Source organism: Mesoplodon densirostris, chromosome 7 (genome assembly GCF_025265405.1).
Source record: "Mesoplodon densirostris isolate mMesDen1 chromosome 7, mMesDen1 primary haplotype, whole genome shotgun sequence".
NCBI lineage: Eukaryota > Metazoa > Chordata > Mammalia > Artiodactyla > Ziphiidae > Mesoplodon > Mesoplodon densirostris.
In genome coordinates, this window is record NC_082667.1 from 649,943 (window position 1) to 665,482 (window position 15,540).

At 60.3% G+C, this 15,540-nt stretch overlaps 5 protein-coding genes across 5 annotated transcripts; all 5 read right to left on the reverse strand.

Moving 5' to 3' along the window:
* Window positions 1-373: 373 nt before the first annotated feature.
* On the reverse strand, window positions 374-1,609 carry LOC132493433 (interferon-induced transmembrane protein 1-like). Its single transcript, XM_060103950.1, has 2 exons — window positions 1,269-1,609; window positions 374-658 (listed from the first exon to the last, which is right to left on the reverse strand). The coding sequence occupies exons 1-2, from the start codon at window positions 1,512-1,514 to the stop codon at window positions 464-466; spliced, it is 441 nt and encodes a 146-aa protein (XP_059959933.1). The 5' UTR covers window positions 1,515-1,609; the 3' UTR covers window positions 374-463.
* A 1,998-nt stretch (window positions 1,610-3,607) lies between these two features.
* On the reverse strand, window positions 3,608-4,844 carry LOC132493376 (interferon-induced transmembrane protein 1-like). The gene is made up of 2 exons (XM_060103837.1): window positions 4,503-4,844; window positions 3,608-3,892 (listed from the first exon to the last, which is right to left on the reverse strand). Exons 1-2 carry the CDS (start codon window positions 4,746-4,748, stop codon window positions 3,698-3,700), a joined length of 441 nt encoding a protein of 146 aa, XP_059959820.1. The 5' UTR covers window positions 4,749-4,844; the 3' UTR covers window positions 3,608-3,697.
* Window positions 4,845-6,843: 1,999 nt separating this feature from the next.
* On the reverse strand, window positions 6,844-8,087 carry LOC132493377 (interferon-induced transmembrane protein 3-like). The gene is made up of 2 exons (XM_060103838.1): window positions 7,737-8,087; window positions 6,844-7,128 (listed from the first exon to the last, which is right to left on the reverse strand). The coding sequence occupies exons 1-2, from the start codon at window positions 7,992-7,994 to the stop codon at window positions 6,934-6,936; spliced, it is 453 nt and encodes a 150-aa protein (XP_059959821.1). The 5' UTR covers window positions 7,995-8,087; the 3' UTR covers window positions 6,844-6,933.
* A 2,013-nt stretch (window positions 8,088-10,100) lies between these two features.
* Window positions 10,101-11,335, reverse strand: LOC132493406 (interferon-induced transmembrane protein 1-like). The gene is made up of 2 exons (XM_060103894.1): window positions 10,996-11,335; window positions 10,101-10,385 (listed from the first exon to the last, which is right to left on the reverse strand). The coding sequence occupies exons 1-2, from the start codon at window positions 11,239-11,241 to the stop codon at window positions 10,191-10,193; spliced, it is 441 nt and encodes a 146-aa protein (XP_059959877.1). The 5' UTR covers window positions 11,242-11,335; the 3' UTR covers window positions 10,101-10,190.
* A 2,001-nt stretch (window positions 11,336-13,336) lies between these two features.
* Window positions 13,337-14,580, reverse strand: LOC132493405 (interferon-induced transmembrane protein 3-like). Its single transcript, XM_060103893.1, has 2 exons — window positions 14,230-14,580; window positions 13,337-13,621 (listed from the first exon to the last, which is right to left on the reverse strand). The coding sequence occupies exons 1-2, from the start codon at window positions 14,485-14,487 to the stop codon at window positions 13,427-13,429; spliced, it is 453 nt and encodes a 150-aa protein (XP_059959876.1). The 5' UTR covers window positions 14,488-14,580; the 3' UTR covers window positions 13,337-13,426.
* Window positions 14,581-15,540: the final 960 nt, after the last annotated feature.

The following is a 15,540-nucleotide window of genomic DNA, read 5'->3' on the forward strand; positions in this document are numbered from 1 at the left end:
GGCTCTGCTCCAAAGCTTCACAGTGGCCACCACCAGGCCCGGGAGCGTGGCGAGTTCCAGTGGAGAAAAGATGTATGCGCAAGTCTCATATCAGACTTTGAAAGCTTGGTGAGAAAAAAAGAATTTTTTGTTAAGATATAAATTATTTCATCAGGGCTTCCCTGGTGGCGCACTGGTTGAGAGTCCGCCTGCCGATGCAGGGGACACGGGTTCGAGCCCTGGTCCGGGAAGATCCCACATGCCACGGAGCGGCTGGGCCTGTGAGCCATGGCCGCTGAGCCTGCGCGCCCAGAGCCTGTGCTCCGCAACGGGTGAGGCCACAACAGTGAGAGGCCCGCGCAGCACAAAAAAAAACCAGAACAACACAGCACCCTCACATACAGATGCTTTATTTTATTCAACTGTGGACAGATGCGTGTATAAACTGCAGTGAAAAGGGATGACTGCCTCAGGCTGCCGGCAGCTACTGTTCGCCTCCGTGATCCTTTATGAGCTGGGAAACTCCTTGAAAAATCATCACGGAGCCAGTGGCGAAAATAACGATGAAGACGGTAATCAGGAGGAGGCCCAGGACCAGGGCGCAGATGTTCAGGCACTTGGCGGTGGAGGCGTAGCTCTGGGCCCCAATGACATCGCCCACCATCTTCCGGTCCCTAGACTGGGCGGGGGAAGAGACGGTGAGGGGGACCTGGAGCTGGGCCAGGTGACAGCCAGGTGCTGTGATTCAGGCCGTCCCCTGCTCGTCCCTCAGGGCCCGTTCCCCAAGATGGGGACCCACCCCTGCCCGTTCCCTGGAGCCCAAGCAGGACAGTGCCCGGTGGGCCCCCATCCCCTCCTGGGGCCTCAATCAGCTTCCTCACTGACTCTCAGCTCTCCGGGAGGCCCCAGGGCTCACCCTCCCTCTGCTCTGTCCCCTGTGCTGGCCACTCACCCCACCAGGGGTCAGTGTCCTTTCAGTACTTTTTCTCTTCTGGACCAGACTCGAGGTCTGAATCCGAAGTGTGAAGGAGGGAACTTCGCTCACAAGGCTGGGAAGGAGAACTTCTTGGGGTGGTGGAGACATAGCCCCCCATCCCCATGTGCGCCCCTGCAGCTTCGCCGTGAACTCTCATTGGGAACGATCCCCCAAGCCACAAACAGACACACACACACACACACACACAACAGTACACACAAGGGCTCTCCACACCCCACGTGCCAGCCAGGCAGGGGGGGCCTCTCCAGGCTCACACACACTTCCTTGGAGAGCCTCCCAGGCGCCCACCCACCTTCACGGAGTAGGCAAAAGCCACGAAGCCCAGGCAGCACAAGTTCATGAAGATCGTGTTGAACAGGGACCAGACGATGTGGTCGGGCACCGAGGTCTCGCTGCGGATGTTGATCACCGTGGTCGTCACGGGAGCCTGGCTCGGGGGAGCCCCCAGCACGGCCACCTCGTGCTCCTCCTTGAGCGTCTCATAGCTCGGGGAGATCCCATTGATGAAGGGCTGGGATGTGCGGTGCATGGTGGGCATCAGGCAGCTGTGGTCCAGGTGCCTGGACACTCCCAGGGGTCCTCCCTTTCCCCAGTAGTTTCGATTTCACTGAAGTTTCCGTTTCCTGGAATTTGGGGGACTGGGGATGGGCTGGTCCTGGGAGGCGGGGTGAGAACCACCGAGTGTCAGGTTACACCAGCGTCAGTGGGAGGGAGGCTGAGGGCCTGGAGGGAGCTTCCCATCCCAGAGGCTGGGGGCAGAAGACTTTCCTGCTACCCTCCCAGGGTCCTGGTTGAGACCCCACTGTAATCCAAAGACAGTTTAACAGGAGAAAAACCAATCCCAGTTTAATAACACGTAGACCTCCTGTATACATGGGAGAGACGCAGGAAAACTGAGTGACTCCGGAAATGCTGAAGCCACCACCTTAAATGCCACCTCCAGCTAAAGACAGAAGGTGTTGCGGGGTGGGGAAGAGAGGCCCCTCTGGGAGGTGACAAGGAAAAGGGTAAGGATTCCTGCAGAGCTTCTCCATCCACAAGAGTCTCTAGAAATGTGGTCGACCCCCTCATCCCCATACAAGAGGAGACACACTTACATGGCGGTTTCCCTTGTACATGTAAGTGTCTTTCAAAAGGCTGACTTCTACTCAGTTTCAGAGCTTCTCCCAGGTGTCCTGTTGCTTAACAATAACCAGCTTGAACTAATCAATATGGCAAAGAGGCACCTTTGGGGTCATGAATTCTGCGTCCCTTCACACCCGAGCCAGGCCCTGGCTCAGCCACCCCACCTCCCTACTTAGGGGTGTGGTCAGGCCCCGGGACCTTTCCCCAGCCTGGGGGTCTCAGGTCCAAGCCTGCTGCAGCCCCGCTGTCCCCACGCAGGGCCCCTCCCAGACCCTCACTCAGCCTCCACACCCCAGCCCCCAGAGCGAGCCCTGGCCCACAGCCCACCCCTCACTGCACCGCCCTCCCCTCGGAAATGCACTGGCCGTCCTGGCCCTGAGTCCCTGCTCCAGGCTGGCTTGGGTCCTTCCTGGTCGCAGGTCAGCACCCAGGAGCCTGGGTGGCCTGCCCCAAAGGAGCCTCCCATGGTCTCCCAAGGGCTCCCGGGTGCGGGGACACTGGGTCCCGCACGACCTGAGGAGGCAGCTGTGGTGGGAGACCCCAGGGTCCAGGGCATCTGGCGGCAGCTGGGAGCCCAGGGCCTGCGTATCTGCGCAGCCCCGTCGTTCCCTCCTCCCTCCCGCGCCCCCCCCCCATTTGATATACCGACCAAGGAGCTTAAGGGGCAGCATGGAGGGGCCTCGGGAAGGGGCAATGCCTCCACCGCCCAGAGCCTTCCTGAATTACACGCTTTCCTCTTACTGACTCTGTCCACCCCACGGCAAAATGGTGACATCGGAGCAGAGAGCGGTGTGTGTCTTGCGGTGAGGCCGTGCCGGTGTCTAGGGGCAATGAGCGCTGTGCTGTTTCCCTGTCACAAAGAAGTAACGCACCTAGTAGGCCTGACCCCTGACCCGCCTCTCCCGCAGCCCCGCTCCGTGCCGACGTCCATCTGGCTCCCCCCAGCCCCTCCTGCTCTGCCGTCTGAGAGCCCCCCACCCAGGGCAGGGTGGCTGCCTTTTCTCCGGGAGCTTCCAAGTCCCCTGTGCCCTCCTCCTTGTCAGGCTGGGGGAATGAACTTGGCGGCCGCCCTCCTGCTGCCCCACCTGGGGGTCCTCCCTGCCGGCTCCCATGCCTCCAACAGCCTCCAGGCTGGCTCTGCTCCAAAGCTTCACAGTGGCCACCACCAGGCCCGGGAGCGTGGCGAGTTCCAGTGGAGAAAAGATGTATGCGCAAGTCTCATATCAGACTTTGAAAGCTTGGTGAGAAAAAAAGAATTTTTTGTTAAGATATAAATTATTTCATCAGGGCTTCCCTGGTGGCGCACTGGTTGAGAGTCCGCCTGCCGATGCAGGGGACACGGGTTCGAGCCCTGGTCCGGGAAGATCCCACATGCCACGGAGCGGCTGGGCCTGTGAGCCATGGCCGCTGAGCCTGCGCGCCCAGAGCCTGTGCTCCGCAACGGGTGAGGCCACAACAGTGAGAGGCCCGCGCAGCACAAAAAAAAACCAGAACAACACAGCACCCTCACATACAGATGCTTTATTTTATTCAACTGTGGACAGATGCGTGTATAAACTGCAGTGAAAAGGGATGACTGCCTCAGGCTGCCGGCAGCTACTGTTCGCCTCCGTGATCCTTTATGAGCTGGGAAACTCCTTGAAAAATCATCACGGAGCCAGTGGCGAAAATAACGATGAAGACGGTAATCAGGAGGAGGCCCAGGACCAGGGCGCAGATGTTCAGGCACTTGGCGGTGGAGGCGTAGCTCTGGGCCCCAATGACATCGCCCACCATCTTCCGGTCCCTAGACTGGGCGGGGGAAGAGACGGTGAGGGGGACCTGGAGCTGGGCCAGGTGACAGCCAGGTGCTGTGATTCAGGCCGTCCCCTGCTCGTCCCTCAGGGCCCGTTCCCCAAGATGGGGACCCACCCCTGCCCGTTCCCTGGAGCCCAAGCAGGACAGTGCCCGGTGGGCCCCCATCCCCTCCTGGGGCCTCAATCAGCTTCCTCACTGACTCTCAGCTCTCCGGGAGGCCCCAGGGCTCACCCTCCCTCTGCTCTGTCCCCTGTGCTGGCCACTCACCCCACCAGGGGTCAGTGTCCTTTCAGTACTTTTTCTCTTCTGGACCAGACTCGAGGTCTGAATCCGAAGTGTGAAGGAGGGAACTTCGCTCACAAGGCTGGGAAGGAGAACTTCTTGGGGTGGTGGAGACATAGCCCCCCATCCCCATGTGCGCCCCTGCAGCTTCGCCGTGAACTCTCATTGGGAACGATCCCCCAAGCCACAAACAGACACACACACACACACACACACAACAGTACACACAAGGGCTCTCCACACCCCACGTGCCAGCCAGGCAGGGGGGGCCTCTCCAGGCTCACACACACTTCCTTGGAGAGCCTCCCAGGCGCCCACCCACCTTCACGGAGTAGGCAAAAGCCACGAAGCCCAGGCAGCACAAGTTCATGAAGATCGTGTTGAACAGGGACCAGACGATGTGGTCGGGCACCGAGGTCTCGCTGCGGATGTTGATCACCGTGGTCGTCACGGGAGCCTGGCTCGGGGGAGCCCCCAGCACGGCCACCTCGTGCTCCTCCTTGAGCGTCTCATAGCTCGGGGAGATCCCATTGATGAAGGGCTGGGATGTGCGGTGCATGGTGGGCATCAGGCAGCTGTGGTCCAGGTGCCTGGACACTCCCAGGGGTCCTCCCTTTCCCCAGTAGTTTCGATTTCACTGAAGTTTCCGTTTCCTGGAAGTTGGGGGACTGGGGATGGGCTGGTCCTGGGAGGCGGGGTGAGAACCACCGAGTGTCAGGTTACACCAGCGTCAGTGGGAGGGAGGCTGAGGGCCTGGAGGGAGCTTCCCATCCCAGAGGCTGGGGGCAGAAGACTTTCCTGCTACCCTCCCAGGGTCCTGGTTGAGACCCCACTGTAATCCAAAGACAGTTTAACAGGAGAAAAACCAATCCCAGTTTAATAACACGTAGACCTCCTGTATACATGGGAGAGACGCAGGAAAACTGAGTGACTCCGGAAATGCTGAAGCCACCACCTTAAATGCCACCTCCAGCTAAAGACAGAAGGTGTTGCGGGGTGGGGAAGAGAGGCCCCTCTGGGAGGTGACAAGGAAAAGGGTAAGGATTCCTGCAGAGCTTCTCCATCCACAAGAGTCTCTAGAAATGTGGTCGACCCCCTCATCCCCATACAAGAGGAGACACACTTACATGGCGGTTTCCCTTGTACATGTAAGTGTCTTTCAAAAGGCTGACTTCTACTCAGTTTCAGAGCTTCTCCCAGGTGTCCTATTGCTTAACAATAACCAGCTTGAACTAATCAATATGGCAAAGAGGCACCTTTGGGGTCATGAATTCTGCGTCCCTTCACACCCGAGCCAGGCCCTGGCTCAGCCACCCCACCTCCCTACTTAGGGGTGTGGTCAGGCCCCGGGACCTTTCCCCAGCCTGGGGGTCTCAGGTCCAAGCCTGCTGCAGCCCCGCTGCCCCCACGCAGGGCCCCTCCCAGACCCTCACTCAGCCTCCACACCCCAGCCCCCAGAGCGAGCCCTGGCCCACAGCCCACCCCTCACTGCACCGCCCTCCCCTCGGAAATGCACTGGCCGTCCTGGCCCTGAGTCCCTGCTCCAGGCTGGCTTGGGTCCTTCCTGGTTGCAGGTCAGCACCCAGGAGCCTGGGTGGCCTGCCCCAAAGGAGCCTCCCATGGTCTCCCAAGGGCTCCCGGGTGCGGGGACACTGGGTCCCGCACGACCTGAGGAGGCAGCTGTGGTGGGAGACCCCAGGGTCCAGGGCATCTGGCGGCAGCTGGGAGCCCAGGGCCTGCGTATCTGCGCAGCCCCGTCGTTCCCTCCTCCCTCCCGCGCCCCCCCCCATTTGATATACCGACCAAGGAGCTTAAGGGGCAGCATGGAGGGGCCTCGGGAAGGGGCAATGCCTCCACCGCCCAGAGCCTTCCTGAATTACACGCTTTCCTCTTACTGACTCTGTCCACCCCACGGCAAAATGGTGACATCGGAGCAGAGAGCGGTGTGTGTCTTGCGGTGAGGCCGTGCCGGTGTCTCAGGGGCAATGAGCGCTGTGCTGTTTCCCTGTCACAAAGAAGTAACGCACCTAGTAGGCCTGACCCCTGACCCGCCTCTCCCGCAGCCCAGCTCCGTGCCGACGTCCATCTGGCTCCCCCCAGCCCCTCCTGCTCTGCCGTCTGAGAGCCCCCCACCCAGGGCAGGGTGGCTGCCTTTTCTCCGGGAGCTTCCAAGTCCCCTGTGCCCTCCTCCTTGTCAGGCTGGGGGAATGAACTTGGCGGCCGCCCTCCTGCTGCCCCACCTGGGGGTCCTCCCTGCCGGCTCCCATGCCTCCAACAGCCTCCAGGCTGGCTCTGCTCCAAAGCTTCACAGTGGCCACCACCAGGCCCGGGAGCGTGGCGAGTTCCAGTGGAGAAAAGATGTATGCGTAAGTCTCATATCAGACTTTGAAAGCTTGGTGAGAAAAAAAGAATTTTTTGTTAAGATATAAATTATTTCATCAGGGCTTCCCTGGTGGCGCACTGGTTGAGAGTCCGCCTGCCGATGCAGGGGACACGGGTTCGAGCCCTGGTCCGGGAAGATCCCACATGCCGCAGAGCGGCTGGGCCTGTGAGCCATGGCCGCTGAGCCTGCGCGCCCAGAGCCTGTGCTCCGCAACGGGTGAGGCCACAACAGTGAGAGGCCCGTGCAGCGCAAAAAAAAAAAACAGAACAACACAGCACCCTCACATACAGAGGCTTTATTTTATTCAACTGTGGACAGATGCGTGTATAAACTGCAGTGAAAAGGGATGACTGCCTCAGGCTGCCGGCAGCTACTGTTCGCCTCCATGAACCTTTATGGCCTGGGAAACTCCTTGAAAAATCATCACGGAGCCAGTGGCGAAAATAACGATGAAGACGGTAATCAGGACGAGGCTCAGGACCAGGGCGCAGATGTTCAGGCACTTGGCGGTGGAGGCGTAGCTCTGGGCCCCAGTGACATCGCCCACCATCTTCCGGTCCCTAGACTGGGCGGGGGAAGAGACGGTGAGGGGGACCTGGAGCTGGGCCAGGTGACAGCCAGGTGCTGTGATTCAGGCCGTCCCCTGCTCGTCCCTCAGGGCCCGTTCCCCAAGATGGGGACCCACCCCTGCCTGTTCCCTGGAGCCCAAGCAGGACAGTGCCCGGTGGGCCCCCCTCCCCTCCTGGGGCCTCAATCTGCTTCCTCACTGACTCTCAGCTCTCCGGGAGGCCCCAGGGCTCACCCTCCCTCTGCTCTGTCCCCTGTGCTGGCCACTCACCCCACCAGGGGTCAATGTCCTTTCAGTACTTTTTCTCTTCTGGACCAGACTCGAGGTCTGAATCCGAAGTGTGAAGGAGGGAACTTCTCTCACAAGGCTGGGAAGGAGAACTTCCTGGGGTGGTGGAGACATAGCCCCCCATCCCCATGTGCGCCCCTGCAGCTTCGCCGTGAACTCTCATTGGGAATGATCCCCCAAGCCACAAACAGACACACACACACACACACACAACAGTACACACAAGGGCTCTCCACACCCCACGTGCCAGCCAGGCAGGGGGGGCCTCTCCAGGCTCACACACACTTCCTTGGAGAGCCTCCCAGGCGCCCACCCACCTTCACGGAGTAGGCAAAAGCCACGAAGCCCAGGCAGCAGAAGTTCATGAAGATCGTGTTGAACAGGGACCAGACGATGTGGTCGGGCACCGAGGTCTCGCTGCGGATGTTGATCACCGTGGTCGTCACGGGAGCCTGGCTCGGGGGAGCCCCCAGCACGGCCACCTCGTGCTCCTCCTTGAGCGTCTCATTGCTCGGGGAGATCCCGCTGTGGGCACCATTGGTGAAGGGCTGGGATGTGCGGTGCATGGTGGGCATCAGGCAGCTGTGGTCCAGGTGCCTGGACACTCCCAGGGGTCCTCCCTTTCCCCAGTAGTTTCGATTTCACTGAAGTTTCCGTTTCCTGGAAGTTGGGGGACGGGGGGATGGGCTGGCCCTGGGAGGCGGGGTGAGAACCGCCGAGTGTCAGGTTACACCAGCGTCAGTGGGAGGGAGGCTGAGGGCCTGGAGGGAGCTTCCCATCCCAGAGGCTGGGGGCAGAAGACTTTCCTGCTACCCTCCCAGGGTCCTGGTTGAGACCCCACTGTAATCCAAAGACAGTTTAACAGGAGAAAAACCAATCCCAGTTTAATAACACGTAGACCTCCTGTATACATGGGAGAGACGCAGGAAAACTGAGTGACTCCGGAAATGCTGAAGCCACCACCTTAAATGCCACCTCCAGCTAAAGACAGAAGGTGTTGCGGGGTGGGGAAGAGAGGCCCCTCTGGGAGGTGACAAGGAAAAGCACACAAACGAGGGTAAGGATTCCTGCAGAGCTTCTCCATCCACAAGAGTCTCTAGAAATGTGGTCGACCCCCTCATCCCCATACAAGAGGAGACACACTTACATGGCGGTTTCCCTTGTACATGTAAGTGTCTTTCAAAAGGCTGACTTCTACTCAGTTTCAGAGCTTCTCCCAGGTGTCCTGTTGCTTAACAATAACCAGCTTGAACTAATCAATATGGCAAAGAGGCACCTTTGGGGTCATGAATTCTGCGTCCCTTCACACCCGAGCCAGGCCCTGGCTCAGCCACCCCACCTCCCTACTTAGGGGTGTGGTCAGGCCCCGGGACCTTTCCCCAGCCTGGGGGTCTCAGGTCCAAGCCTGCTGCAGCCCCGCTGTCCCCACGCAGGGCCCCTCCCAGACCCTCACTCAGCCTCCACACCCCAGCCCCCAGAGCGAGCCCTGGCCCACAGCCCACCCCTCACTGCACCGCCCTCCCCTCGGAAATGCACTGGCCGTCCTGGCCCTGAGTCCCTGCTCCAGGCTGGCTTGGGTCCTTCCTGGTCGCAGGTCAGCACCCAGGAGCCTGGGTGGCCTGCCCCAAAGGAGCCTCCCATGGTCTCCCAAGGGCTCCCGGGTGCGGGGACACTGGGTCCCGCACGACCTGAGGAGGCAGCTGTGGTGGGAGACCCCAGGGTCCAGGGCATCTGGCGGCAGCTGGGAGCCCAGGGCCTGCGTATCTGCGCAGCCCCGTCGTTCCCTCCTCCCTCCCGCGCCCCCCCCCCATTTGATATACCGACCAAGGAGCTTAAGGGGCAGCATGGAGGGGCCTCGGGAAGGGGCAATGCCTCCACCGCCCAGAGCCTTCCTGAATTACACGCTTTCCTCTTACTGACTCTGTCCACCCCACGGCAAAATGGTGACATCGGAGCAGAGAGCGGTGTGTGTCTTGCGGTGAGGCCGTGCCGGTGTCTAGGGGCAATGAGCGCTGTGCTGTTTCCCTGTCACAAAGAAGTAACGCACCTAGTAGGCCTGACCCCTGACCCGCCTCTCCCGCAGCCCCGCTCCGTGCCGACGTCCATCTGGCTCCCCCCAGCCCCTCCTGCTCTGCCGTCTGAGAGCCCCCCACCCAGGGCAGGGTGGCTGCCTTTTCTCCGGGAGCTTCCAAGTCCCCTGTGCCCTCCTCCTTGTCAGGCTGGGGGAATGAACTTGGCGGCCGCCCTCCTGCTGCCCCACCTGGGGGTCCTCCCTGCCGGCTCCCATGCCTCCAACAGCCTCCAGGCTGGCTCTGCTCCAAAGCTTCACAGTGGCCACCACCAGGCCCGGGAGCGTGGCGAGTTCCAGTGGAGAAAAGATGTATGCGCAAGTCTCATATCAGACTTTGAAAGCTTGGTGAGAAAAAAAGAATTTTTTGTTAAGATATAAATTATTTCATCAGGGCTTCCCTGGTGGCGCACTGGTTGAGAGTCCGCCTGCCGATGCAGGGGACACGGGTTCGAGCCCTGGTCCGGGAAGATCCCACATGCCACGGAGCGGCTGGGCCTGTGAGCCATGGCCGCTGAGCCTGCGCGCCCAGAGCCTGTGCTCCGCAACGGGTGAGGCCACAACAGTGAGAGGCCCGCGCAGCACAAAAAAAAACCAGAACAACACAGCACCCTCACATACAGATGCTTTATTTTATTCAACTGTGGGCAGATGCGTGTATAAACTGCAGTGAAAAGGGATGACTGCCTCAGGCTGCCGGCAGCTACTGTTCGCCTCCGTGATCCTTTATGAGCTGGGAAACTCCTTGAAAAATCATCACGGAGCCAGTGGCGAAAATAACGATGAAGACGGTAATCAGGAGGAGGCCCAGGACCAGGGCGCAGATGTTCAGGCACTTGGCGGTGGAGGCGTAGCTCTGGGCCCCAATGACATCGCCCACCATCTTCCGGTCCCTAGACTGGGCGGGGGAAGAGACGGTGAGGGGGACCTGGAGCTGGGCCAGGTGACAGCCAGGTGCTGTGATTCAGGCCGTCCCCTGCTCGTCCCTCAGGGCCCGTTCCCCAAGATGGGGACCCACCCCTGCCCGTTCCCTGGAGCCCAAGCAGGACAGTGCCCGGTGGGCCCCCATCCCCTCCTGGGGCCTCAATCAGCTTCCTCACTGACTCTCAGCTCTCCGGGAGGCCCCAGGGCTCACCCTCCCTCTGCTCTGTCCCCTGTGCTGGCCACTCACCCCACCAGGGGTCAGTGTCCTTTCAGTACTTTTTCTCTTCTGGACCAGACTCGAGGTCTGAATCCGAAGTGTGAAGGAGGGAACTTCGCTCACAAGGCTGGGAAGGAGAACTTCTTGGGGTGGTGGAGACATAGCCCCCCATCCCCATGTGCGCCCCTGCAGCTTCGCCGTGAACTCTCATTGGGAACGATCCCCCAAGCCACAAACAGACACACACACACACACACACACAACAGTACACACAAGGGCTCTCCACACCCCACGTGCCAGCCAGGCAGGGGGGGCCTCTCCAGGCTCACACACACTTCCTTGGAGAGCCTCCCAGGCGCCCACCCACCTTCACGGAGTAGGCAAAAGCCACGAAGCCCAGGCAGCACAAGTTCATGAAGATCGTGTTGAACAGGGACCAGACGATGTGGTCGGGCACCGAGGTCTCGCTGCGGATGTTGATCACCGTGGTCGTCACGGGAGCCTGGCTCGGGGGAGCCCCCAGCACGGCCACCTCGTGCTCCTCCTTGAGCGTCTCATAGCTCGGGGAGATCCCATTGATGAAGGGCTGGGATGTGCGGTGCATGGTGGGCATCAGGCAGCTGTGGTCCAGGTGCCTGGACACTCCCAGGGGTCCTCCCTTTCCCCAGTAGTTTCGATTTCACTGAAGTTTCCGTTTCCTGGAAGTTGGGGGACTGGGGATGGGCTGGTCCTGGGAGGCGGGGTGAGAACCACCGAGTGTCAGGTTACACCAGCGTCAGTGGGAGGGAGGCTGAGGGCCTGGAGGGAGCTTCCCATCCCAGAGGCTGGGGGCAGAAGACTTTCCTGCTACCCTCCCAGGGTCCTGGTTGAGACCCCACTGTAATCCAAAGACAGTTTAACAGGAGAAAAACCAATCCCAGTTTAATAACACGTAGACCTCCTGTATACATGGGAGAGACGCAGGAAAACTGAGTGACTCCGGAAATGCTGAAGCCACCACCTTAAATGCCACCTCCAGCTAAAGACAGAAGGTGTTGCGGGGTGGGGAAGAGAGGCCCCTCTGGGAGGTGACAAGGAAAAGGGTAAGGATTCCTGCAGAGCTTCTCCATCCACAAGAGTCTCTAGAAATGTGGTCGACCCCCTCATCCCCATACAAGAGGAGACACACTTACATGGCGGTTTCCCTTGTACATGTAAGTGTCTTTCAAAAGGCTGACTTCTACTCAGTTTCAGAGCTTCTCCCAGGTGTCCTATTGCTTAACAATAACCAGCTTGAACTAATCAATATGGCAAAGAGGCACCTTTGGGGTCATGAATTCTGCGTCCCTTCACACCCGAGCCAGGCCCTGGCTCAGCCACCCCACCTCCCTACTTAGGGGTGTGGTCAGGCCCCGGGACCTTTCCCCAGCCTGGGGGTCTCAGGTCCAAGCCTGCTGCAGCCCCGCTGCCCCCACGCAGGGCCCCTCCCAGACCCTCACTCAGCCTCCACACCCCAGCCCCCAGAGCGAGCCCTGGCCCACAGCCCACCCCTCACTGCACCGCCCTCCCCTCGGAAATGCACTGGCCGTCCTGGCCCTGAGTCCCTGCTCCAGGCTGGCTTGGGTCCTTCCTGGTTGCAGGTCAGCACCCAGGAGCCTGGGTGGCCTGCCCCAAAGGAGCCTCCCATGGTCTCCCAAGGGCTCCCGGGTGCGGGGACACTGGGTCCCGCACGACCTGAGGAGGCAGCTGTGGTGGGAGACCCCAGGGTCCAGGGCATCTGGCGGCAGCTGGGAGCCCAGGGCCTGCGTATCTGCGCAGCCCCGTCGTTCCCTCCTCCCTCCCGCGCCCCCCCCCATTTGATATACCGACCAAGGAGCTTAAGGGGCAGCATGGAGGGGCCTCGGGAAGGGGCAATGCCTCCACCGCCCAGAGCCTTCCTGAATTACACGCTTTCCTCTTACTGACTCTGTCCACCCCACGGCAAAATGGTGACATCGGAGCAGAGAGCGGTGTGTGTCTTGCGGTGAGGCCGTGCCGGTGTCTCAGGGGCAATGAGCGCTGTGCTGTTTCCCTGTCACAAAGAAGTAACGCACCTAGTAGGCCTGACCCCTGACCCGCCTCTCCCGCAGCCCAGCTCCGTGCCGACGTCCATCTGGCTCCCCCCAGCCCCTCCTGCTCTGCCGTCTGAGAGCCCCCCACCCAGGGCAGGGTGGCTGCCTTTTCTCCGGGAGCTTCCAAGTCCCCTGTGCCCTCCTCCTTGTCAGGCTGGGGGAATGAACTTGGCGGCCGCCCTCCTGCTGCCCCACCTGGGGGTCCTCCCTGCCGGCTCCCATGCCTCCAACAGCCTCCAGGCTGGCTCTGCTCCAAAGCTTCACAGTGGCCACCACCAGGCCCGGGAGCGTGGCGAGTTCCAGTGGAGAAAAGATGTATGCGTAAGTCTCATATCAGACTTTGAAAGCTTGGTGAGAAAAAAAGAATTTTTTGTTAAGATATAAATTATTTCATCAGGGCTTCCCTGGTGGCGCACTGGTTGAGAGTCCGCCTGCCGATGCAGGGGACACGGGTTCGAGCCCTGGTCCGGGAAGATCCCACATGCCGCAGAGCGGCTGGGCCTGTGAGCCATGGCCGCTGAGCCTGCGCGCCCAGAGCCTGTGCTCCGCAACGGGTGAGGCCACAACAGTGAGAGGCCCGCGCAGCGCAAAAAAAAAAAACAGAACAACACAGCACCCTCACATACAGAGGCTTTATTTTATTCAACTGTGGACAGATGCGTGTATAAACTGCAGTGAAAAGGGATGACTGCCTCAGGCTGCCGGCAGCTACTGTTCGCCTCCATGAACCTTTATGGCCTGGGAAACTCCTTGAAAAATCATCACGGAGCCAGTGGCGAAAATAACGATGAAGACGGTAATCAGGACGAGGCTCAGGACCAGGGCGCAGATGTTCAGGCACTTGGCGGTGGAGGCGTAGCTCTGGGCCCCAGTGACATCGCCCACCATCTTCCGGTCCCTAGACTGGGCGGGGGAAGAGACGGTGAGGGGGACCTGGAGCTGGGCCAGGTGACAGCCAGGTGCTGTGATTCAGGCCGTCCCCTGCTCGTCCCTCAGGGCCCGTTCCCCAAGATGGGGACCCACCCCTGCCTGTTCCCTGGAGCCCAAGCAGGACAGTGCCCGGTGGGCCCCCCTCCCCTCCTGGGGCCTCAATCTGCTTCCTCACTGACTCTCAGCTCTCCGGGAGGCCCCAGGGCTCACCCTCCCTCTGCTCTGTCCCCTGTGCTGGCCACTCACCCCACCAGGGGTCAATGTCCTTTCAGTACTTTTTCTCTTCTGGACCAGACTCGAGGTCTGAATCCGAAGTGTGAAGGAGGGAACTTCTCTCACAAGGCTGGGAAGGAGAACTTCCTGGGGTGGTGGAGACATAGCCCCCCATCCCCATGTGCGCCCCTGCAGCTTCGCCGTGAACTCTCATTGGGAATGATCCCCCAAGCCACAAACAGACACACACACACACACACACAACAGTACACACAAGGGCTCTCCACACCCCACGTGCCAGCCAGGCAGGGGGGGCCTCTCCAGGCTCACACACACTTCCTTGGAGAGCCTCCCAGGCGCCCACCCACCTTCACGGAGTAGGCAAAAGCCACGAAGCCCAGGCAGCAGAAGTTCATGAAGATCGTGTTGAACAGGGACCAGACGATGTGGTCGGGCACCGAGGTCTCGCTGCGGATGTTGATCACCGTGGTCGTCACGGGAGCCTGGCTCGGGGGAGCCCCCAGCACGGCCACCTCGTGCTCCTCCTTGAGCGTCTCATTGCTCGGGGAGATCCCGCTGTGGGCACCATTGGTGAAGGGCTGGGATGTGCGGTGCATGGTGGGCATCAGGCAGCTGTGGTCCAGGTGCCTGGACACTCCCAGGGGTCCTCCCTTTCCCCAGTAGTTTCGATTTCACTGAAGTTTCCGTTTCCTGGAAGTTGGGGGACGGGGGGATGGGCTGGCCCTGGGAGGCGGGGTGAGAACCGCCGAGTGTCAGGTTACACCAGCGTCAGTGGGAGGGAGGCTGAGGGCCTGGAGGGAGCTTCCCATCCCAGAGGCTGGGGGCAGAAGACTTTCCTGCTACCCTCCCAGGGTCCTGGTTGAGACCCCACTGTAATCCAAAGACAGTTTAACAGGAGAAAAACCAATCCCAGTTTAATAACACGTAGACCTCCTGTATACATGGGAGAGACGCAGGAAAACTGAGTGACTCCGGAAATGCTGAAGCCACCACCTTAAATGCCACCTCCAGCTAAAGACAGAAGGTGTTGCGGGGTGGGGAAGAGAGGCCCCTCTGGGAGGTGACAAGGAAAAGCACACAAACGAGGGTAAGGATTCCTGCAGAGCTTCTCCATCCACAAGAGTCTCTAGAAATGTGGTCGACCCCCTCATCCCCATACAAGAGGAGACACACTTACATGGTGGTTTCCCTTGTACATGTAAGTGTCTTTCAAAAGGCTGACTTCTACTCAGTTTCAGAGCTTCTCCCAGGTGTCCTATTGCTTAACAATAACCAGCTTGAACTAATCAATATGGCAAAGAGGCACCTTTGGGGTCATGAATTCTGCGTCCCTTCACACCCGAGCCAGGCCCTGGCTCAGCCACCCCACCTCCCTACTTAGGGGTGTGGTCAGGCCCCGGGACCTTTCCCCAGCCTGGGGGTCTCAGGTCCAAGCCTGCTGCAGCCCCGCTGTCCCCACGCAGGGCCCCTCCCAGACCCTCACTCAGCCTCCACACCCCAGCCCCCAGAGCGAGCCCTGGCCCACAGCCCACCCCTCACTGCACCGCCCTCCCCTCGGAAATGCACTGGCCGTCCTGGCCCTGAGTCCCTGCTCCAGGCTGGTTTGGGTCCTTCCTGGTTGCAGGTCAGCACCCAGGAGCCTGGGTGGCCTGCCCCAA